This window comes from Lepidothrix coronata, unplaced genomic scaffold (genome assembly GCF_001604755.1).
Source record: "Lepidothrix coronata isolate B3197 unplaced genomic scaffold, Lepidothrix_coronata-1.0 Scaffold10, whole genome shotgun sequence".
In the NCBI taxonomy this organism is placed as follows: Eukaryota; Metazoa; Chordata; class Aves; order Passeriformes; family Pipridae; genus Lepidothrix; species Lepidothrix coronata.
The window spans coordinates 7,244,936-7,269,782 of NW_016690190.1; the positions used below are offsets into that span (position 1 = coordinate 7,244,936).

At 37.6% G+C, this 24,847-nt stretch overlaps 1 protein-coding gene across 14 annotated transcripts in view; it reads left to right on the plus strand.

The window, feature by feature from the left end:
- The window catches only part of ERC1 (ELKS/RAB6-interacting/CAST family member 1), a 289,654-nt gene that overhangs the window by 113,430 nt on the left and 151,377 nt on the right, over positions 1 to 24,847 (plus strand). For 7 of the 14 annotated variants that reach the window (XM_017804631.1, XM_017804640.1, XM_017804633.1 and 4 more), the window contains 3 exons: positions 2,019 to 2,054; positions 10,086 to 10,279; positions 20,647 to 20,658. In XM_017804631.1, coding sequence (XP_017660120.1) covers positions 2,019 to 2,054; positions 10,086 to 10,279; positions 20,647 to 20,658 — 242 coding nt within the window. The remainder of the gene's footprint in view (positions 1 to 2,018; positions 2,055 to 10,085; positions 10,280 to 20,646; positions 20,659 to 24,847) is intronic. The other 7 variants (XM_017804635.1, XM_017804637.1, XM_017804643.1 and 4 more) reach the window with 3 other exon arrangements.

The window sequence follows — 24,847 nt, forward strand, 5'->3', positions numbered from 1 at the left end:
GGCAGGAAGGAAGCTCTTGTGTGCCTCTTAACAATAAATGGCTAAAAGCTTTTTCTTTTAGGTTGTTTCCCTTACTGTTTGAACAGAGCTGTGTCTAACATTGGTCTTGTTTGCCTTGCCTCTTATTTCCAGTGAACAGTTCGAGTACTTGCAGTTAAATCTATTGGCTTCATAAGTTAAGAAGCTGACAGAAGAGACTGAATTGGACTACCGTTAAGCTATTAGATAAAAAAGATTTGGGCAGTCCTTGGAAAAAACTCTTGCTAAATCTCCAAACAGTAAGCCTCTGAGAAATCATGAACCACGCAAACTTCCACTTTTTCTGTAAAAGAGATTTAATTTTGCGCTAAACTGAAATATTATTAGCCAAGTGGAGTGCAGGTGTGCTGAAAAGTTGCTGGTATTATTTTTCTTTCCATATCAGCCTCCAGTGTCTGACTTGAGGTGTCCACTTATCGTTGTTACTATTCCTCTTCTCACTAATAACTATTTTATATTGATCCTTGACTTAGAGACTAAAACTGCAGTTTTTCATGTTCTTTTTTTTTTCCACCAAATAATGCTACTATAGTTATGCCAATCTGTGAGCTTAATATTCTAATTATTCCACTGTCACTGCTTCTGTGCTCAGTTGTCAGCCTTCTGCCAGCAGGAGATACTGTGGGAGGTTGTGAATGCTGAAAGCAAGCCATAGATAGATCCCTGTTGAGTTTACATGGCCTGGTGTCCTGTTTTCCTTTTAGCTGAGGTGGAATCATTAGAGGCAAATCACACACAGGGGGTTCTCTCCCTGTTTTTATGTGAAGTGGTTTTATGCTGTGTTTTTCTTTTCCTTAGGAAAGTCTTTTTCCAAGCTCCTATTTTAATGTAATAATTTTATAGTGAAAAGGTTTTCCTTTAGTTGCTTTTCTTTAGGACACTCTTTTCCCAGCTTTTTCTGTCTTGTCTTTCCCAGCCAGTATACTTTCTTTCTTTTTGTTTTTCTAATTTGGAAGAGACCAACTAGTATTATAAGTTGTTCCAGCAAAGATAAGTGGATTTTTGTCCATCTTAATTTCCATTGCATAGTTTTTCTCCCTATAGGTATACTCCTTATTTTTAGGGAAAAGAAATTGTCCAAAACCATATGTTAACAAACTTCCCCTTGGTGCAGTTCTAGGAACTGTTCATCAGAGAATGTTAGCAGTGATTCCCTGCCAGGAAAATACCTCTGGATTCAACAGGCTCACTGAGAGGGTGTTTGGTTTTGGGTTTTTTTTTCTGCTGTGGTGTTCTTTTTTCAAGTTCAGGAGGATAGTATCTTTCAAAAAACAAGAGAAAAAATTACTGAACGAAGTGTTCACCAAATTCTAATCTTTCCCAAGATTTACTTGACTTATCTAATACAAACCCTGGTGCTTTTTATTTTTGTGAACATGGATTTCCTGTCACAACTAAAAATATTGCCAATAATATTGGTAGATGAAACAGAAATACTGGCTTTTGTTCTCATCTGATGGGGTTTTTTTTGAAGAAGGGACAGTAAATGATGTATTCAACCTAGAAAGAAAAAGGCTACCAGGGAAATCAGGATGTCTTGTAACAGTAAAAGTAAAAACCCAGCAATTGTTGTTCAGCATTCAGATAGTGTCAGTTACTGAATTAACTTTCTAAACCATTTAGCTGTCTGGAAATTGATACAAGGGAAGCACTAGAAATCAAAGTCCTTCTCAATCTAAGAAACTCTTATGTAAACCCACAGAACTATGTTAAATATGTGGGGACTGGGCAAATCTGTTAAACTGAAAAATCAAGGTGAAGTTTGGAACTTGCATGAGGGTAACTCCATATTTCTCCTGTTTCAAAAGCTGGTTAGTAATGCATGCTAAAACCACTAATTAAGGTTCTGTCGTCTTAGTAAATTAATGTTGCAGCTATTATTTTAAATTCTTTTCTTGTTGCATCTTTTCTTTTTCTCTCTCACACTGTTCTATCCCAAATTTTCTCCATCTTTTCCTATCTTCTTTCTCCCTTTTTAGCACCCTGAAGTTTTATTGAGTCATCCATCCAAGCTAGTAAGTTCCCTGGCAACCTGAGAGGCTGTTGCCAGGCATATTTAATTTTTTGTGTTGCATGTGCATTCACCTGTGCTTTTATATTTGGGCCAACACAGAGTATATTGTTGAATTACTTTAGTAGCAGGTATGGATAATATGGATACAAACAAAATGCTATGGTATATCTGACCAGTCATGTTCAGAAAAGCTTTCTGAGATATTTTCACTATTTGACTGCGTTGGTCTGACTGCATTTCTGTTTGGTCAGCTTAATGCTGTGTCAATGCTTTTGTTTCCCTTTGCTGCTGATGCTTAAAGTGTCTTGTAGCTTTTCTGTCATCTCCATTGTCTGTGCATTTTCAGAGCAAGAATGTAGAATTTCCATGCAAATCAAGCTTCTTGCATGAAAGTATTCTGTAACACGATGTACAGCAGCGCATTAGAAATAACAATTAAGTTACAGCAAGTAAGAGAGTGCTTAAAAACTTGTGTGACCATTAAGCTCGCTGGTACTATGGCAGTTTAATTTTGGATCCTATTACCAGCCTCCTGTTTGATGTCAAAGAGCACTCCTGTTGAGGAGTGTTTGTATAATAATATCTTGACACCGTAAATTACGTAATCCAAGGTGGTTTTCATGAGAGATTTCTTTTGTGGCTCTGTGCATAAAAAATGGTGTTACAAAACTTTCATGAGTCTGATACCTGTGTTACTCCTGACAATGTTCAGGGTAAATGTCTATTCTGACAATCATTGTCTGAGGGTCAGAGAATTGCCGGTGCTTGCAATAGTCCAGTTTTAGTGGCATCCCATATTAGAAATTATTTTAATAGAGCAGATAATGCAATGCATTTATGAGACTAGATTTGTGAAGAGAGTTGTGCTGTGCAGTAGAAAATTCTCTTAGAATGCACTAGGGCACAGAGATTCCTACACTGCATTTTGAATTATTTATTATATGTAAAAACAGACATTAATAAATATTTTAAGGTGTTTGGTGCACAAAGAAAAAAACGAACAATTTTCTTGAAGGTTAGTAGGTATGGCGTGGATATGGTCAGTGGATAAAGATCTCTTATAAAGTTAGTGGATATGGCATTTGAAGTATTTAATTATTTACTATTTCACAACAGAAAATATTTTTCCCCGAAAGTTTTGTGTGTTCAGGTATGAAAAACAGATTCAAGTGTTTTCTCATAAATGGATACATTCCCCCACTTTAAAATAATTTTCCAAACTCCAAACCTACAGATTAAGTTGTTACAGCCCATTACTAAACTTGTTTAATGCATCCTGTTCAATAGACTCTTTATCAGTTGTTTCTGGATTTGCAAAACCTTTTAAATCTTTAAGCTAACATTTCTTACGTTATTTGCTTCAGTCTGAGATTTTTATTTGGTTTTGTCTTTTTGAAAGAAACTCAACCACAACAACTGTTTTCTGGAACAGAAATATGTTGCTTTTAGTAATTTTTTAACCATTCTGGTTCCAAGCAGCTGCTGGATACAAGTACAGCAGAAGCAGGAATCAACACCTCGGTGTGCAGGACACATCAGGACAAACAAGGTTAAGATTGGAAGCTGGTGCTGAATGTTAGCCATTGAGAGGAGAAAACACACTGGATTTTGCTGAGAGAATGATTATTGGGATTACAATGAAAATTCCACTGAACCTGGGAATGTGGGGAAGAAGAGGGGGTTGTATGTGAGCAGAAGACATGGGGCTACAGGTGCTGTTGGATATAACTGGAGGAAAATCTCCCAAACCTGAAAAAAAGTGATAGGAAAAGGATGAGGACAATTGATAGATTAGTGGAATCTGCCTGGATAAGAGGAGTGGAATTTGAACCTGGCTAAATAGTGTTAATAAGAGGTTGGGAAAATGAGATATAATATGAAAAGATTGTACTTGGTGCAAATAGACAGGAGAGTTAGTGTCAGGAGAGCATATTCTCTACAAACTCTATAATAGCATGCAAAATTTCTGAGACTTCTCATTACTCTGAAGTCAGAAAATACAAAAAGTTGGAACTAACTGTGTTCTGTTCTCCAATATGATATAGCCAATGTACAGGGTATGGTACAAGAGGCTTTGTGAAGGCCAGGTTGGATGGGGCTCTGAGCAACCTGGTCTAGTAGAAGGTGTCTCTGTCCATGGCAGAGGGGTTGGAATGGTAAATGATCTTTAAGGTCCCTTCCAACCCAAACCACTCTATGATTATATAATGGCTCTGAAAGTTCCAGTCCTGATGATGCTTCATGACAATGTCAGCATCTTCTCATGCAGGGGAAAGTTGGAGAGGTTTTCTCCCTGCATTTCTTATACCTAAAAAATTTAAACTTACCTGCTCTACCCCTCCCAGAAACCTTGTTAAGATAACACTCACTTTGAAAAATTAAATATCCAAAAGCTGGGAAATGGCCAGTGCCACGTTGTGTGGTCTTTCTCATTTTTCATTGTGAGGTAGTTGTTACAGCATTTTATAACTAAATTATTGTCTGCTAGACTCTTGCTGGCTTCAGTATTGCATGACAAATGCTCCAAGAGCGAGCCAGAGATATAGGAGGGAGATGGAAATCATCTAGAGAAATTAGATGATCAAACTTTTTTTAGTAGTAGGAAAGCACTGAGTGAATAAGGCAGGATATTGTTGCGTTTCATTTTTCCCCCTGCACAACAGGTATAATGACACATCCTCATTTCCCACTGGTGATGTTATGAAGTTGATTAGTTACTATTTGCCAAAAAATAGCCTGCAGTCATGATTAGCGTGATAGAAAGAAAATTGGGGAAATATTTTTTTTGGTCATTTTGCAATTTAAAAGAAACGAAGTATAGAGCCACACACTGAATATCCAAAAGCAGGTCCTGAATATCTGATCGTTACTTGAGTTCTGTTTCTGTAAAATAGTGGTAGCCTGTGGTCAGGTGAATAAAGTCCAGATCAGAGGAGGCAGGTGAGGGGGTTGAAGTTTGCTCATAAAGACAGATATTCCCTGAGCATTTCCCTTCTGTCTTTATACATTGTTTGTGTTTTTGTAAATTCCAAAGAGAGCAAATTTTCAATGTCTAATAACAACTATGGAACTGATATCTTTCTGAAGAGATTACTTTTTCAAGTGATAGTAATTGCCTTCTCTTGAGGCATCTTCCAGTCTTTCTAATTTTTTATAAAGAAAATAATTTGTTTATGAATTGATTCCAACATTATTCAGTGTCAAAAATTTGCGGTTACATTAACAAAGACTAACCATTTAAAGATGGTTAAAAGACAACAAATAACTCTTTGTGACAGACTCAAGTTTACAGTGCATAGTATATGAGAGAATTTCCTGAGCCTTTTGCTTCCATTACAGCCTTCTCCAAAAGCTTTCTTACAATATGTGGTGTGCAGAGCCTTGGAACAAAAGGAAGAGAAAGTCTGGTTGTTTTTTTAATTTATAATTTTATTGAAGCTAATAATGACACAATGGAAGGCAGCACAAATGTCTTATCAATTGAATTGCTGCCTTCATCATAGGAAAAGTACAGAAAGTGAGTATGTGTGTTTGTCTTTTGCAGTAAATAGTCATAATATATTTTTGTATTTGTGTGTGCATTTACTATTTTTAGGAGACATGAGGCACCCTTGGAGGTAGGAGGGTGGATTAAAATGGGATTTCAGGTTCTTGGGAACTTCCACATTGTGGCCAAAAGTTCTTGGCAATATTTATATGTGAAATGTTAAACTGAATTTACTGTCTCAATTCATAGGTAAAAGTAGAAAGTGTTTGCTGTGTATTATTTGCTGTTTGATTTAGTTAATCTTTTAGGAATATTGATTTGGAATCTTAGTCATAATGTTTGGAATTTTTATTTACATTTTAGAACCTTTAAATTGGATCTGTGCTATTGTTTTCTTCCCTGCTTCTGGCATGCTTTAAGCTGTGTAAGATTACCTTTCCTCTTAAAAAAGAGGGTTTTGGCACAAGAAATATCAACTTAGAAAATTCTTTTTAATGTGTTTTGTCTTCCTCTTCTCCCCATCTGTAAATAGTGGTTATTTCTGTGAAACATTGGTCATCTTTGTTTTAGTTGTAGAAGTTGGCTTTGTCAGCTGATTTTCTGTGGAAGCAATAGAAATTATAGTACATTTATTTGAGGAACAATCGCTCTTTCTTATATTTCTTAGGTACCTGAAGCACTCACCCCATCACTTACCACATTCCAGATGGGAAATGATGGCTAAGAGCAGGAAAGCAGAAAGCTGTTAAACCACCTTTTAGTTTATAGTCCCTCTTAAGAACTGTGAGAGCATATCCAGAGTAGTGAGCTTAAGCTATTCTCTGTCCTGAACCACTTAGAATTTGAAACTGAATTCACACTGGCAAAGATTAATACTGATCAGATGAGCTTTGCTAGTGAAAACATAGTTTAAGAAAGTCCTGCTTTCTAGCTGAAATGTTACTGTGTTTCTTAGGCAGATCAATGCAGAATGAAACATGCAGATTTGGTTGTGCTTTTGAAAGTAGCTTCAATTCACCTGTTTGACTCCACACAGGAACAGACTTAGAGAGTCAGTGATGGGATCATAGTGACAGTTAAGAGGTTTAAAATAGCCTGTATTGAGGTAAACTCCATGGCCTGTGCAGACTCTTGTTTGTCAGAGGAGAAAGAGCAGTGTTCCCTTCACCCTAAGCAAGCTGCTTTTTAAATTTATATTATTTTCATTATACTTTTTTAATGCATCATCACATTTGTTTGTAACTATATTAAGAGACCGCAGATTTACAGATACTGTGTCAGGCAGAGATGGAAGTCGAACTTATTGAAATATACTTCTTAGAGTCTCATAATACAGAAGAAACTCTTAGTGCATTTGTCATTTTATATGTTGATTCTGTTTCAAAAATGAAATTACTACTTATTTTGGAATTTTTGTACACCTTTCGGTGGGTAGGAGAAGTTGTATGTGGGGTTTTTTACTGCAAATATAGGAATTCATTATGTGAGTTTAACTTTTTGGTTTAAAAAAACCCCCCAAACTGATGAATTATTTTGCACAATGTTGCATTGGGAAGGTAGCCAATTTCCCGTGTTCCAAATCTTGATGTGAGTTTGTGGGAAACCTCTAAATGCACTGGTTTTCTCTCCTATACAACAAATGAATCCAGTAGGATTTTAGATATGGTCATGAAACACATATTTTGTACAAAACCCACAAAATGGACCAAAGGCACTCAGTCAGTAATTCTCGACTCAGGAAGTGGTCTCCAGTTTACACCGTATCACATAACGTTCTCTGTGTGTTAGGTGAAAGTATCCATACTTATGTGCATTATATACAAATAACATGTGTTACGTGTCTTAACTAATAATTTATGTCGTGTAAATAGCCCTTTGGTTCTATAAGAACCAGACATACTGACTTGTTGGCTAATTTTCTAAAAAAGAAAATTTATTTCCTCTTCTCAGTAGTGTCTCTTGGGTTGTTGTGGAGATGCTTTTATTAGCAGAGTAGTATAAATCAGGACTGTTCTGACAGTAGAATTGCATTAGCTCTTATAACTTCTTTTGAATCAGTTTAATAAGCCAGGCTAACAGCCCAACTTTGCTTTTTTTTTTTTTTTTTTAAAGGAGTTTCTTGATTATCTGATCATGTATTTTGGATGACTTTAAAGAGCCTGGAGGAGTATTTGTTAAAACAAACAATTGGGATGTTGGAAACATACCTAAATCCAGTGCAGAAGAATTCAGGCTCTGTGTCTTTTGAAATCCAGACTTAACTCTATACACAGAGTCTCTTAGGAGAATATAGATGCCCCCAGTAGATGTATAGGTGTCCCCCGAAACCAGTATTCCCAGTTCCCTGTAATTGGGAAGGAAAGATGGATTTTTTTTCTTTGAAATTTAGGTGTAGTTGAAAAGGAAATGAAATAAAATATTTCAGATTTCCTGCAGGTTGGGAATCCTAAAAAGGCATTTCAGAAACACCCACCAACACTCTCTTTCCAAAGCCAAGTATGTCCCCTGATGCTTGCAGCTGTTCATGGAGCTGACACACTTGTCAGGCTCACTGCTGCCATGTCCTCCTGGAGTCTGCATCCTCTTGGCAGAGCATTAATTACACTTCCACTTGCTGTAGAAAGCCCTTTCCAAGGGCATGTAATTTGAAGTGCTTATGGAGCAGTAAGGAATCTGGAAGCATTGACAGCCCTGACCCTGAAAAGCTTCTCAAGCTTCCAGGCTCACCAGGGATGCACCTGGGTCCGTGTCTCAGTCAGAAGCTCAGAAGCAGGATTTTCAGACTTACAGTTCAGTGATGGAGGGGTGTCAGGATTTGACTTGGAAGTCACTTCGAAGCAGGGAGCCTTCTAGTCTTCCTAAATCCATTGCCTCAGGAAAGAGTTTCGTTCGTCCATGATCTTTGGTTATTGGGCACTCCTCAGTGGGAGACCTGGGGATGGCCAGGCATTTTGTTCTAGGATAAAATACTGTACAGGTTAACCAGCTTTCTGGAATTCCTGTCTTAAAAAAAAAAAATAAAGCCGAAACAGTTTAGTATTGACCCCAAGGTGGGAGCTGCAGGGCCAAGGCCCTGGAACATGAAGTGTTCCATTGTTTGGGAAACCCAGCTCTGTCCCAAGGTCATAGTCCCTGTAAAGATAGGCACCAAGACATCCTTCAGTCCTGGAATATTCTACTCCAAGATTCTCCTGGATTTCACTAGAATGTGGCCTTGGCTTTGAAGGAGCTAATTAAAAATAAAACACTTCAAGGCAAAAATGTTGGGGTCAATGAATGGATATTTTCCTCCAGTCTTATTTTACTGAATAACTAAACAGATTTAGCCAAGTGTAGTTTTGCTATTTGGTTCTTTGGAAGCAGCAGCTTCTAACCCTGTGTTTTATACTGCTGCAGTTCTCTCCAATTACCTTTAAAAGCAGCAGAGTCCTTTACTATCAGATCCAGACTTAGTGTGCTTTGGAGCAGAACATTGGCAGCTTGTAAAACAACTTTCTGCAGCTGCACACGGTGGGGAGAAAAGTCTGTAGTCTTATTTTCTCTTGGAGGTTTGTTTCAGAGAAGAGAAAGGCCTTGATTTTGCAGGCAGTCCTCATCAGCAGATTAGCTCCATCAAACCTGCTATTCACTGAAGCAAATTTGAGCAATTCTGAAATAGCTTTAGTTGATACCAAATTGCAGATCAAGATCCAAGGGCAGAGGTGCAGGGGGAGTATAAACCAGCTTAGTCAGCTGGTTTAACTTCCACCATAAATAGTGCATTTTCCTTCTCTCTAATATGCTTGGGAACTGTTGAATTAATTTTATTAGTAAATTAGTGATGTTAATAACAAACCAAGCAACCTAAAAAAACCCCAAACCATCTCTTCATTGGGATCATATAATCCACAGTCCTCTAATACTTTTTGTCCCTATATATCCAAGATAAATAGACAAAGACAATTTCAGGAGGTATCCATAATCATATTAATCCTGGTCTATATGGCTCACATAACTAGCAAGGGCTTCAGAACACCAGCACCATCTGTGCAAATATATCTGACACTTTGCATACTGATGTATTTATTGAAGTTATTGTAGTTATTATATTAATTGTAGTTATTAACCGATGTTTTGGTTTTGTAGATTATATAGATTATTATAAATTCCTCAGGTAACGAATTCTAGAGTCCTATCCCTGTTTTAAAAGTGTATTTTAGGAACTTTTAGACTCACAGTTGCTTTTCTTTTCCCATCCTTTCAAAGAAGTTAAACTTTTTTAATATTTTCATATTTTTACCTCTTTTTTATTTCGATTCTGTTTCGGATTAACAATCATTTTTAGGCTAAACTAAAGAAAATTAAATTTGTTCTAAATTTTTCCTTTCCCTGAACGTATTTTCCCATACTTGAAAGTAGCACAGGCCCTGTATATTTCTGTGTAATAATTAATCTTGCCTTTTTGAAATAGGTCTCTAGATAGCATTTTGCAGTTGTCGTAGTATTTGTAAAATACATACATGTGGATGAAAGTGGTTTTTTTTTCCTTGAACCTTTTTCCTACAGGCTCATGAGGCAACACTGGAGGCAAGGGCCAGCCCAGAGCTGAGTGATCGTATGCAGCAGCTGGAAAGAGAGGTAACACGGTATCGGGAGGAATCCAGCAAGGCTCAAGCTGAAGTGGATCGTCTTCTGGAAATCTTGAAAGAGATGGAAAATGAGAAGAATGATAAGGATAAGAAGATAGCAGAACTGGAGAGGTGAGAGTGGTATAAAGTTAATAGAGGAGCAAAAGAGCTGATTAAAGTTAGAGATAAGTTCGTCTGTTTTTCTTGTCTTGAAAACTTTAGAGTGCCTATTTTGGGAAAGTCTGTTTAGAGTTTTTCTATCTTCAGTCCTTTGTCGTGGTGGATTGTAAGCAAGAGGGTATCTTACTGTGTGCTTTCGCTACCTGGCTGCTCAAAAATAGGGTTGCTATAGGTAGAACTACAAGGGTAGATAGAGCTGTGAGGGAATGGAGAGGGTAGGAAAAGTTGTTGGCACTGGTGTGTTTCTAGAACAGTTTGTTGTTTCGATTTCATAAATTCCTCAGGCATGGCTCTCACAAAACAAATAAGACAAATGACTTTTAAGAGCTTGTGATCCTAGTTACTCAGATTCTTCTGACAAGTCCATGGTAGCTCTTTGTACTGGTAGGGACACAAGTAAACACTGTCCCAGGTGAAGCCTAATGAATAGATCTGCTTTTGTCCAAACAAAATGCAATTCGGCCCTTTTCAGCATTTTCCATCTTTCTTTTGGAGCCAGGGTGCTCAAGATACTTTTTCAAGACTATAATGCCCCAAACAAAAATTATGATTTATTATGTTTCCGTGATATTTGTTTCACAATTATAAATAGTAGATCTTGGGAAAGACCTGAATTAGATTCTGTGTTCTCACAGAACATTTTCTCATTTTCTCACCTTACAGTGGGCCAAGAGGGAATTTCTAGGCAGTAATACCTGTTTGGTTTTTTTTGTTTACTTTACCATTCACCATGAAGAATCACTAACTTGGAACAGCAAAATGGAAATTTGATTGTTCCCATTTGTCTTGTGCCAGAATAGTCTTTCTAATTTGTATCTCTTCACTATTCAACTGCTCTGCAATTTAATGCCAGGAAAATTAGGGCAACTGAGTAGAGGACATTTCAGGTTCTGCATTCAATGGCTATTTTTAATTGGCTTGCTGATAGTCAAATTATGGGCCCCTCTGAATGATCTGAAAACTCTTTCGTAAGGAGTCCATTCTATTTTTCTTGAAAGTTAAAGAGCTCTGAAACAGTTCAACTTGTCGTCTGGATTTCTCTCTTTTATCATTGTAAGCAACATCATGTTAGTTTTGTTGAAGTTGTTTTGTTTGACCCAAATTCTTTACACCTATGGCTTGAACACCCAAAGGTGAGGATACATTCCTTTTGTCTTCCCTTTTTTCCTATGTGACAAGAATTTTCAGCCTATTGATACATAATGTATTCAGAACATCCAGGCAATAGGTTGATAGAGCAGGTTCCTTAAATATAGGCCTGGAAAAGCTACACTGCAGTTACAAGTCATTTGTCTGTGTGATTTTTTTCTCTGTTCTTTTGAGGTGCCTGTCTCAGGTGTGAAGTTCACCATGTCATCATCTTAGGGCATGCAAGTTTAGTAGGGATCAGGTCTAAGCAGCAAATTTACATTAGAAGTAGGGTATAGGGAAGAAATATGTTCATAGTGCCTTAATTTTTTTTCTGTGTGCAGAAGTAACTAATGCTTAGGAAAAGCAAGTCAGAAATGTGTCATTCCAGAGCCTGATTCCTGGAGGAGAGTGAAATGGCAGGAAGAGAATCTTCTTACCTTTGCTTGTACTGCAAGCCTCTAATCACGACTGAGACTTGCAGCATCAAACAGTGAATAGACACATACAAGTGTCCTATAAATCAAAAGAGTTTACAGTCTACAAGGGAAAAATAACAAAGAAGAGCAATTAAGATGGGTCTCATTCTCTTCTACAGATAAAAGCATTGGAACCCAGTCTTCAAAGAATTAGATAGCAACTTTTTTCTTTGAAAAGATGCACTTCTAGAGATCTGCAAAGCAATTTTTCATGTTGCAGGGTAGTTCCTTGCTGCTTCAGCCACAGACCATACTCTTAATATGAAAATATAAAACCCCCAAATGACTGGACATCATTCCATAGCAATTTGGTGAATACTTTGACTATTCAGTGTTATCCATTCCTTCTTACCACCTGACCTTCACTCTTATAAAAAAATTGAGTGGTCCTCTTCTCTTTTTAACTTGTCATCTTTTCTACTCAGATAACATATAGAATATGTTTTCTTTTATTTCTACTAATTAGAATAGGTGTATTTCAACTATATAAAAGAAAAGACTGCTTTTGTTACCATGTGATTTCCAGCAGCTGAGAAAATCAAGGGGGAAAGCATCTAAGAATATTCATGTTCCACTGTTTCACTGTAAGTGAAACTAGAAGAAGTCTTCAGATCTAAGGTGGATACAGTTAGTGTGGTGAATTAGCAAAGTATCAAGACTTGAAATAATTTTTCAGGTGGAACTGTAATATAATCACAGCACTGGAGAAAAAGATAGAAGGTTTCAGAGACTTTATAGTGAGCTTTTAATTAGTAGTTTCTCTTTCTCTGAATAATTGTTGCCATTTCTATTTGACCTTAGTTGTTTTCAGCTGCTCCCCAAACCACTGTTCCCTAAAACCTTGATTTCTTCTTGTGAGTTTTTGCACAAAGCAGAGATCTTAACATGCCTATTAAATGTATAGGTTGGGCCTGGTTTTATCTGCCATGCTTGTTTATAAAATATTCCTTCATGGCTGAACTTATATATCCAGGCATGTTACATGGATGTTTAAGAGCTAGAGTCTTGGTTTCCTGGGAAAAAAATAGATAATTTTGAAAGTCTTTCCTAAGCTGAGGTCTGTGCAGAGCGAGCTAGAAATTATCTTGACTTCTAATGCTTCTACAGCTGTTCAAACTCTGCTGTGCAAAGAACTCCAGTGCTTGCAGAAGCATTTGTCAACAGGCAAAATAGTGAATATTGCTGTGCCTATCAGGAACCATTAGTATTCTGTGTAGAGCAAGATGAGAAGAAATAAGTCACATTCAGAGAATAACTGTACTAACAAAAATGGGATTTTTCAAAAGAGAAAGTCTCTGTTCCCTGCAGTTTTTTCTTATGCTAGTTATATGTGACAACTAGATCATCTGTGGTCAGGAAAAAGAGAAATAGCAGCACAGTTGCATCCATGGAAGAGAAGAAATGTGTTGCCTATTAGGGAAGTATGCATGGAGGAACAGAGAAGGGGAAGAGACAGTAGGGAGAGGAAGATTAAATAAAAAGCAGAAAACTGTTCTCTTAAAGCCTTTTCAATGTAGGCAAAGCTGCCTTTGGTTTAAATTAAAATGAGGAGGGAAATGCTTCCACTCTTCAGTAGCTGTTGCAATTCCTGGGTGGGTGACACTGTTTTTCAGCTGTGAATGGGAGGAAAGATATTAAAAAAAGGGTTAGTATGGTGCATGCTATGCAAAAGTTTGAAAAATATTCTAGAGTAAACACAAGGTTGAAAGCACAAAAGCACAAACTCATTAATTTATGTTCTCTGTGGGGAGGATTTTGTTTTTTCTTACGAGAAGGTGGGCCCTAAGTCCACTTTTCTTCTGTGGTTGAACAGCCCTATAAGCTTTGTTTCTGTCCCCGATTGCGCTGGTGTGTAGAGGGTTTTTTGTAGCTGTCTGGTTGTTCCCTTTCTTTATTACTAACTGTTTGCTTTTTGTATTGCCATTCCACGATCTCCCGTCTCTCTCTGTAACTTTCCATTTTGTGTTTTGTTCCCTCCCTCGCCTTTCCCTTTCCATTGACACTGTCCCGTCCTGGTTCCACGAGTTGTTTTGTCTTGTCCGCGCGGGGTTTTGTTGCCCGTGCCTTTCCTCAGAAAGCACGCCTCCCGCAAATTGCACCCTCCCTACCAGGTGTCGGTCCCCGCACCGCAACACGTAGGGGGGTTTGTGTGGGACTTCCTGGGAAAGTGAGTGCTCTCTAAGGCTTCTGTTTCCTCCGGGCTGGAATGTCGCCGCTGGCTGCCCGGCTGCTCCTGCTGCTGCTGCTCTTTGGGTCTGCCGCAATTACGCTTTTTTCCGTGGGTCAAACGGGAACTAGCGCTGTCAAGTACAAGCTCTGACAGTCTCTGCATTCAACTCATGTCACAGTGGCTGTGACCACAGTCCAGAGGAGGTTTGCTGCTATTCTCCTTGATTTAAACTCAACAGAAGCTGTTGCTTTTCAGTTCTAATTCTCTTGCTGTGTTTTAACTCTCTGCTCTCAGTTCTACCTGAACCAGCTAAAACTCAGTGTTCTTCAAGTGTTCTAAAACGTGTCATTGATAGAGGTCAGTATTGGCTTATTCTTGAGATTTATTGTGATCATTATCCTGAAATAAGAAAACAAACAAAAAAGAAGATAAAGAAAAATAATGCTATTTATCTGGGACATGGCCTTCCCAGCCTTCAGATGGGTAGTTTACATGCAGACCTGTTTGTGTGCATATATTGTGCAAATAAGGACTGACTTTGTAGCTGAGAGGTGGCAATAAGTATATATGTATATGTTGCTTCAGAAGTAAGCACTGAGTGAATATATGTGGAAGTCCCGGTTCCAGTTACAGGTTCAAAATTGATTTTCATTCAGCATACTGGCTGTATAAGATAGGTAGCTCTTGTAAGGACACAGGGCACTACCATTATTTTCCTGGAGGAAGCTTGACTTTGATTTGGGAACTAAGGAAGACAGCGCTCAGCTTTGGACTACCAGCAGTCCTGTTAAGGACAGCTGGAGTTGGTGGCTATTTTAAGAAAGAGATTTTGGAGAGTTTTTCTAAAATGAATTTAAGGATGCCCTGTTCAAGAGGAAGCCTTCCAACTTTTGATTTGTAGCAGCTAAAGGGTATAGTCCTCATCTTAAATGTTTCTTCTCAACAGTAAATAAAAGATTAAAAAAATTGGGTGATCTCAAAGGAGTGCTGGAAAATGTGGACAGTAGAATGAAGTTTCTTACTTTGTATGTCTTTAAGACAGTGATATGTTTGTGTAGTGTTCTGTGAAGGATAGATGGAGAGAGAAATTAGCTGTATTTTCCATCAACTTTACAGTTTCCTAGAATAGTGTAAAGGAAACTGTACTAGTAAATTATGCCCTATGCTTAAGTCAACAATTTGAAGTTGAAATACATATTTTCAAACCACTACTCTCATCCTGTAATAATTGTCTTTGGTCTTCAAGTTGGTTGTTTCTTTGAATTTTTAAATGATTTTTTATAGAATTCCTAAGCAAGAACCACCTCAGGGCATATAAATAATTTAAAGTAAAAGGGATGTTGTCAAATTAAAGAAAGGTGTTTATAAAGTCATAATCATCACCGTTAACCTTGAGTAATTGTTGTAACTCATTATAGTCCTCCAAAAGTAAATTGAATTATGATTCAGGCATAGGAAAACCTGAAATAATTAAATATTATTTTCAAATACTTTAGTCCATTTTGGTGCCATAAAACATAAGAGAAAATCAAATATATTTATCTTACTGTCAAATGGTATTATTACAAGGCAGAATCTATTGTGTTTTTCATCTGCTTCCCTCAAAAATGTGTAGCTTAAGTGACTATTAACATTCCAATGTAAATCACTCAAAACTTAGGATATTCCAAAATGAAGATTGCCTTGTAATTTTAATTCACCTCTTATGTGAGCATATATGAATATTGCAGTGAAGCAATACAGTCTTCAACCATATGAACAGATTTTTTCCACAAGAACACTGCCCTTGGCATGTGAAGGACATAGCTGAAATTGTCCCCAAAAAATCCTGGGTGAGGTTGACACCTGTCGTGGAAAATATCAGCAAGATTTGTTAATCTTTGGCAATCAACTGAGGATAAGGTTTTGTAATGGAAAGAAGTGGTCAGGCCCATAGTTAGTTCAGCTCTCCCTCAGAGCACACAGATCTGTTGAATATTAAGATTTTCATAATTTCTGAGCCAGGAAATGAAGAAGTCATTTCTTTCTTCTAAGTCTTGCTTTCTCTTCCTACAAAATGAGCATTACTCCTGAAGTCCCATATCAAGTTTCACAGAGGGAAAACGAAATCCATTTTAGATCCACATAACTGCTTTAAACAGATAAAAATAAAAGATGCAGGCATCTTCATTTACAGGTATTTAACTTCATACATTTGAAAGTGTGCCGATTTTCAGAAGGCAAGTGTCTGCCCTCTGAAAGTCAACCTTTGTTAAAGTGCCTTAAGATCAACACTCAGACTCACTAATCGTTTTTGAAACCTGCATCTAAGGAAAGAGAGACGGGGAGACACTGCCAGTAATTGCAAATCCATCTGTAGAGAGCACCAGATAAAAAAGCCATCATGGTGATTTTACGGTGACTCCTCAATCCATCCTCACCTTTTTCATATAATGGGATATCCTTTTTCGATTTGTTCTTTATTTAGCTGTTCTTTATTTCCCATTCTCTCCCTCTTCCTGTGTTTTGGGAGAAACTGAAACTTTGTGATATTGCAGAAACAGCTGTTCTGAAATACAAGGTCAAAGAACCCCAATTAGTCCAGCCCTTGACATGGTGAGAGGTCAGGGCTGGTGCAGGCTTTGGCTGAATGGGCCTGCTGTGTTATCCCATCACTGAAACACCTAAAGCCTGGTATTTGCCCTAGTATTATGTCCATGTTCAAGCAGGCAGGACTGACATTATTAAACAGAGTGATTCATGTCCATGGAACTGAGTACAGGCCTACTCCTTTGTTAAATTCAACCATGGGCTGTAAGTGTGGTTTGTCTACTAATCCAAGACTAAGGATCTGATCTTGGATCCTCCAAGAAGGACCCTGCACTAGAGAAATACGTACAAATAATGATTGTACATTGTTCACTGATTGTGAACTTTTTTGAAGGCTTCTTTTCCTGCCAAGTTTTCTGTAGTGCTCAAGTCCTCTTTGTTTTTATCATTAAATCAGGGTGGTTATCAAGCATTCCCTCTCATGCTTATTATCTGTAATGAATATAGGAGTTGTCATCTGCCTGCATTGTAGCAATGATGGGTTTTATTTAGCAAATATCTCCTAATCCAGCTGTTTGATCAGTAGAGTGTAAGAGCTATGATATAATTAAAATAATTCTAAAACCCAAGGAGAAGAATTCTCATCTAAATAAGGAGCCTAGTTTGCATATCAGGGTTTCATTGTTGCCTGCCTTTACTACATCTCTTCAAAAGCTGTTTTGTAGCTTTGTTTCAGTCAACATCTTTGAGCAATATGAGGGTATCCATACTCATGAGCTAGTACAAAAGGAGTGAAAAAAAACCACCAAAAATTCTCTTTTATACAGCTGGTATAGTAAAAAAGCATCAGATCCTTACAATATCATGGAGTACAGAAAGAATGAAAGGAATATCCAGTAATTGCCAGTAAGCCAGTGAAATAGTAATATCAGTGGCCAAGTCTGTGCTCTTAGATCCGTGCATGCCTGTGCACGTGGATGTACACACAAACCTTCTCTCTGTCTCTCTATCTCCTCTCTATCCCTCTAAATATCAACCCAGAAAGAAAGGAAAAGACCAGACATCGTTCTTTTTACCAAGAAAATATGTCAGAAGTAAACATAAATGTGTCAGAAGTGGTAAACATAAATAGCCTTTCTGCTTTGACAGACACAAGGAAGATCAAATGCCTATTGTCCCTGTCAGGCTGCTTTGAAGGAATGACAGAGTCGTAAATATACACAATCACTCACTGTCAAACAAATGGAATTCAAAGGTTGACTGAAAATCGGTACATAAACTCCCCCCTAAGTACATCTGAGATTAATTTAGCAGACTTGTTTCACTCCCTATGATATACAAGCATGTGGGAAAAATTGTAGCTGGAATAATCAACAGCTTTTAAAATACATTTTTCTTAATTAAAATACTGAAGCGTTCACATCTCACTATTTTGACCCGCACCCAGTGATCAGATTTAAGTCGGCTTTAACTTTAAGATTAACAAGATGGTATTTTAAAGGAAAATGGCTTTCTCTGAGACTACCAGTTGGCATTACAATTGTCTTATCTCCCTGTGTGACTGTTGCATCGGAATACACAGTTAATGGGGCTGGGCAGAAACGCTGCTACTGGATCTTGTAAGGAATGCTGCAAGTGTGTGTCGTTGCTCGAAGGGAAAGAGTGCGAACCAAAACTTGTCATTTTGCTCTGCCATGAGCATGTGTGGGTGTGGATCTGATCCTGCTTGCTTGGGGCTGCTGCCTGGGGCAGATGCTTGCTGTGCTCCTCTGCGCAATTTCACTGATGGAGCCCCGTGCACTGAGGCTTCACCCCCAGACCGTGGCAGATCTCCATTTACTCCCTAATAACTGACAGTTTCCAGTGCCTGCCTTGGTTTTAGTTCCGGTGATAGCACACGGACAGATTTTTGTCCGGTTTTAATGTGCTTTCGGACGTAGTCCTTATTTTTGCTTGGATAAATATTATGGTTATTCTGAAAATCTACATTTTGAAAAAAATACTTCGTACCCCTGTAAAAAAAAAACAACATGAAAAAAGGGGCTAGCAATTACACAAAATGTATTTTTCTTTGGAAGAAAGAATTTATTCCGTAACAAAATGGAGATGTACCAATAATTGTTCTCCATTTAAATCCCATGCAGCTGGCTAAATAATACTTCTGCAGCATACAGAAAATTGCAAGTGACCTCAGTACAGTTTTTTTACATACTGTTTTGCCTTCATCCTGTGCCAGCAAAAGATGCTACCTTTAATAGCAGTTGAAAGAACAGTACAGTTCATTTAAATTCTACAGGGCTGTTCTGAGTTCCAGCCTGTACCTTTTTTCACTGTTAAACTGGAGAAAAAATATCACATCGTTACAATAGAACCAGGAATGGCAAAGGATCCCTGAGTAGTCTTAATTTTTCATAATTTAGAATCAGTAACAGTCATTAAAAAAGTGAATCTTTTTTTTCCCATACCTTATTTATTCCCATATCTAACCAAGTGTTTATTTTCACTTTTTTCTTCTCTTTTGTTAAATTTGTTGAATTTCAGTCAGAATTAGTTACTCGTTTTTCTGTATGAATTAACTGAGGCTTTTGGAACATTATAACCTGCTTCAAGATCAAAGATGTGGTATTTGGCATTTTACAAGTCTCATCTTTCCCAAAATCTCCAAATAACACAGCCTTTACAACAGCTGTCCTTGAAGAGCTTGATTGGAAGAATGTTAGTTTAGAAGCCAAAGAAAAGTACCTTTACACTAGTTAATCTGTTACAGACCAACAACAGCTGCTTGTACAAATCCAATACCCTACATGGTTGATAGTAAAATTTATGCCAGAAATAGGGACTTCAAATTTCATTTACGTGCCTCCATATACCGAGAGTAATAAAGAACATAGCAGTTAGCCTATCCTATAGAAATATTTTTCTCCAGACCATATCCTGCCATTTTAGAGCGAAATTTTGTCATGGGAGAGGTACAATGTGTTGTAGAAGCCAAATTGCCACTTGGGACAGAAGGACATTTACTTCGCCTCTCTTCTATTGACTGAAAAAGCATCAAATTTAAACCGAGATTAAAAGCTCTGTGTTTATGGCTCCTTGTTGCCTTCCCTGGGTGTTATCAGTGAAATTGCCAGCAGATGCCTATGAAAGATATTGGAGACATTTGGGGGGGGAAAAAAAAAAGCAATAATGAACCTATGGGACTTCACGTTATACAGGGGACTCCAGCATTTTGTCTTGGTCAATTCTGCTGTTGAACAATGTTGGAGAGAACTGTCCAAAATATGCCTGTTTGGTCATTATTGTTTTTAGATTGCACCTTATACAGCAGAATTATATGGCAGGAAGAAGAAACAGATGCTTATTTTGTTTCTCTTTAGAAGGGTGTGTTCAATGTCAAAATTAAGAAAGATGAACTTTTACCTTTGACAAGTCTTCAGGTCTTGAAGACTTTACTCCGTGGTTGGGGTTTTTCTCCTTCCTGTCCAACAAGTCGGGATCATCTGCAGGAAAACTGAAAAAAATGTGTGTCTTGCTCATGGAGAGAAAATAAGCCCCTAGAAGATGGCATAAAGGAACACATGAGGTTTCATCTTGGATAGTCAAACTCCTTATTTTCAAAATGTTTGTTAGAATTCTGGAAGAAGGATACTTGCTAATGATGTGATTTAAATCTGGAGTTTTTTATAGTCAGCTTATTTCCTTTTTCCAAGAACTTTTTTATATTGGAGACTATTTTCTCTGTAGAAAGTTGCCTCTAATTGAAATGGTGTAATCTAATGTAAAGGTCCTTTTTTTCTTTTCTTTCTTGTTCTTTTTTTTTTTTTTTAATTAGATGTCTATAAAACATGCAGCTCTGTGTTTGTGAAGGATTGTGTGTCTGTGTGTCATTACCTGATTTATATCTGCTTGTTTTGTCCTTTATTCTTGAACTGCTTTATCTCTGGACACTGTTTTCACAAACTCTTAACTCTTTCTCTTTCGCATCTCCTTCCTGGATTTGCTGCTTCCTTCAGCCTCACCTCAAGGTCAGTATTCGCTTTTAAAGGGGTGTTTATAAAACTGTTGTCTATTCAGCTAAAATTGAGATCTTGGAGAAGATTGCACATCAAATTACATGATGGCAAAATAAAAGATCGGACATTTGGTTAGGTCTGTGTAGGAGGATGGGTTGAATAGGGTGTATGTTTAGAAGAAACTTGTACTTGAAGGAAAGAATTTATATCAAACCATTGTAAATCAATGTTGTTGTGCACTAGGAAGAAAGGGGAAGAGTAACTAGTGATGCCTTTAAAGGGAAAAAATACAGAAACGGGAAGCTGAAGCAAGAGTTTAAATATTACTGGGTTTATCTGTTACTTTAAGAAGAAGAAGATTGGCTATTAGCCATGTTCTTTGATACATTACATGCTGTTGAGTGCAAAATTGGTTCCTTTAAAATACTAGTCATATGTACTTTAACTGTTGGGTTTTATCATTTCATCTGTGCCTGAAACCTTGCAGTGATATTGCAGAACTAGTTTTGGTGCATTTTGAGTGTACTGTGCTGTCAGAAAGAACTAATTGCTGAGGGCTAAAGATAAGTAAATTAGCAAGAGGATAAATTTGTTGAAGGCACAAAGTGATAAACTACTGAAAAAACCTTACCAAGAGACAACATGTTTTGAGTCTTTCAGCCGTGGATCATTTTTCTATTTTTATATTTTAAAAGCAGTTGCTAATCATAGATTTTGGGATTTCAGTAGAATAGCTTGGAGTAAATGTCTATGGTGTACATAATACAAGTCAGACTGCATCATCTACTGACTCCCAGTTGCCTTTGAAAGGCTCTGAAACCATTTTGGATTCTAGTCTTTGCTGATGAAATCTGTTTGGTAGAAGGCGTCCGTGACTCCTGACAAAGGAATGGTCATAAGTGTTTCAGGCGGTGTCTTTGCCCAGGAAGCCACTACTTAATGACTGAAATTCTGAGTTATCAACCAAAATCTGACTTTCCTATTTGTGTTTAACACTGAAAAATGTGGTTGTGAGCGGAATCCCCCACTGCTGCGGTGCTGCTGACGCCTTTAAATTGTGTCGGCGTTCTGACCTTGGTTTGGCACAGACATTGCACTTGTGGCCTTGTCTGCGTATTTTCCTTCCTCCCACAGGCTGGAAAAAGATTGGAAGTTAATCATGTTGTTGTCCATCAATACCTTCCGTATTCAGTGTATCATGCTGGCATACTTGTAATTGCTGGGGAGAGGAGGGCTGTCCTGGAACGACCCTCTTTCTTCAGATCCTAAAGAACACAACTGGCAGGAAGTTTTCCTGCCCTGTGAGCGTTCTCCTCTGAAATAAACACGTTGTCTTTTCCTGCACGAGCAGGACTCTGTTGGCCTGTCTGTATTTGCTGGTTACCACCGTGAATGGAGCTTGGTGTGCTTTGTCTGGCTGATCAAGTCCTAGATGTTATGGAATAAATCTGTCAAAGCTGTTTCTGATTCAATCCAGGTGGCTTTAGGCTTTCCTCAGTACCTGCGCCTGTGCTGGAATTCACGATGAACAAGAGGGGAAACAATTTTAGGGTCTGGCTTTGGTGTGGATTCTTCTAAGATTTAGTGTGATTTCTCCTTTTCCAAGCAATGTGATGATAACTTTCATTTCTGTCATTCAGAGCATATTGTAAAATTTGGCTAGAAAAGATATGGCTGTGGTTTGAGGTGGCCAACTGTTAGGAACTTTGAAGAGTTTTCTGGTAAGATATTAAAGAGATTGTTCATTCTGTCCTCATAGTTTCCTAATGGTTTTATTCATTTTTTTTTCGTTGTTACTTTTTTTTCATTCTTAAAATTAATTGCTAGGATGGTTAGTTGCTGAGGCTTTCATATATTGGTTAAAATGAATCCAGAGTGTAAGGAAATAGGTGGAATGACTCCTCTTGGAACTACAAAATTCCTGCTGGCCAAGAAACAAAGGTAAAAGATTCTTCTAAAGACAAACAGAAACATTATAGGGTTTGCAGTACCACTCATTTTCTTTCCTATGTATTTCAGAGTTTGCCTAATTACCATTAACTGCAACGTGTGAAGAAATAGCTCTTCTGTGAAGTTACATTTTGCCTTAGAAACTACTATGGGAGGCAAAACTTTGTTTTTCTCTGAATTATATAAAGCAGTTATTTTTTTTCAGACATCAAAGTAAATGTGTCTCCTGGAAAAGAACTGACTATGTGAAAAATGTGCTAGGTATGTCTGTCTTCGAGAAACAAAAAGAAATACTCTATATTAGAGTATATTATATCTGATCTCATCAAGAACAGCTTTGCTTACTGTAGTCAGTGCAGTACCTCTGAATTTTCTGATCTACCCATTAAGCTTTCATCATCTCTCTCCTGTTGATAAACTCAGAGAATCAGAATATAACACTGTAATCCACATCACAGTTGCTGTTATGACATGTACTTACTGCTCAGAAGTATTAAGGACCTAGAGTGGATGTCATGCTGATTCATAGTAAATAAAATAGCCTTGGAAAACGTGGGGATTAAAGCAGTTTTGCATAAGGAGTTTTTGCTAAGCATCTCTATTGATGACAGCTTTACATAAAGAACTACCCAATGCTGGCTGAGTTGAAGAGTAACAAGCCAAATGACAGTATTTTGTTGTTATTACCTGCATCAGTGGGAAAAAAAAAAAGAAAAATACCACGAAGTCATATGCTACAGTTCTTTTAAGTTGGTCTTTTTTCAAGGAAAGAATGAGCTATACTGATAAAGCAAAAGTAAGATTTACAGCTCCAAATTGGGTAACAATCAACTTAACTGGACAGGAGGCCTCCCACAGGAGGCTTGTCTTTCAGTGTACTGTCTGTCATCTTTTGAAGCAAGTAATCCAGTTCTTGAAGTTTTCTGGATTTTTTGCTACACCAGTGAGAATTGGATGCTATAAGTAATAATAAAATACTGTAAACCTTATTTCCACAAGCAAAGTGGTGGCTTGGTGATTAGATGAGTGCAGGCTGGTGGCATGAATCCAGATAAAAGTCTCCTAAGAGTATCCATGTAAAGTTAAATGTCAGTGTAACAACCCAAGTGTAGCCTTATAAAATCAAAGTAAAAACAAAATACTAAATCTGAAGGGATTATTTCAGTCCTTTTTCCAGAGTCCTAAATTTATATTAAACGGAACATGTCTAACCACCGAAGAAATATTTGAAACATAGTCATCCTTCTATAAGAAAATGACAGACTATATTGCATAAAAAGTTAAGCAAGTTCAGGAAGCTCAGGATACTACTCAATAATTGTGTTTTTTTTTTAAAAAAAAGGGTAGTTAGTTACAGGGATCTAGTCTATGGTACTTGTGGGGTTTTTTTCAGTGTGCTGGAAATACGTTTATACAGTGACTCAGATGATGTACATCCAGGAAGCTGTGGATCTGAGGACCGAGCAAGTGCCAGGGCAGTCAGGAGAAATTTCACTGGAAGTGTCACTGGCTCTTTAGTTTCATACCTGCAGAAGACTCAAGGTCTTCATTCTGCCACAATGTCGGTCATTAAACAGTCAGGAGGTGATAAAAATTTCAAGCGTGTTGAGTCAGCAATGGTTAGTTTTAGCTCAGCAGAGACAAAAACATTGTCTTCAAAGAAGTTTCCACTTAAATTTCCATGGCTTTCTCTAAAAACTAACAATCTCTAATAGTTGTTTTCTATCCAATATATATTTTCTTTAGTTCTACTTAGACTAAAAACAGTTTTATGGAATTCTTTATATGAAAAAGTACTCTGCTTTGCAAGAATTGTCTGTCCTTGAGAGTGAGAAGTAAGGCATCTTAGAGATGATAGTGGGTAAAGGAAGAAATGACGGCATCAGACTTGGCTGTGAAGGTTGGGTGGTGATGAGTAGGGACAAAACAGAACTGTGATTTTCCTAAAACAAGTCACTGGCATAGCCTTTCAAATTTGCTTTAGGTATAGTGATTATCAGAGCTTTCCTCCTCTGTTTGAAGTGGAACCTGTACCTTTTCTGTCAAAGGCCCTCTTTTCTTGCCTCATTTGACTGCATCTTTTTAAAGCAAAATTATTCACAGCTGTACATCATGTCAGAATTCTCACTTTTCTGCAGTCTTGCATGATCTGTTTCCTACTTCCTACTGAAATTAATTAAATTATAGGCAACACTGATGAGTTGTTTTTCTTTTTGTGTTGTTGCTTTGTTTTCAGCACATGTATTCACAA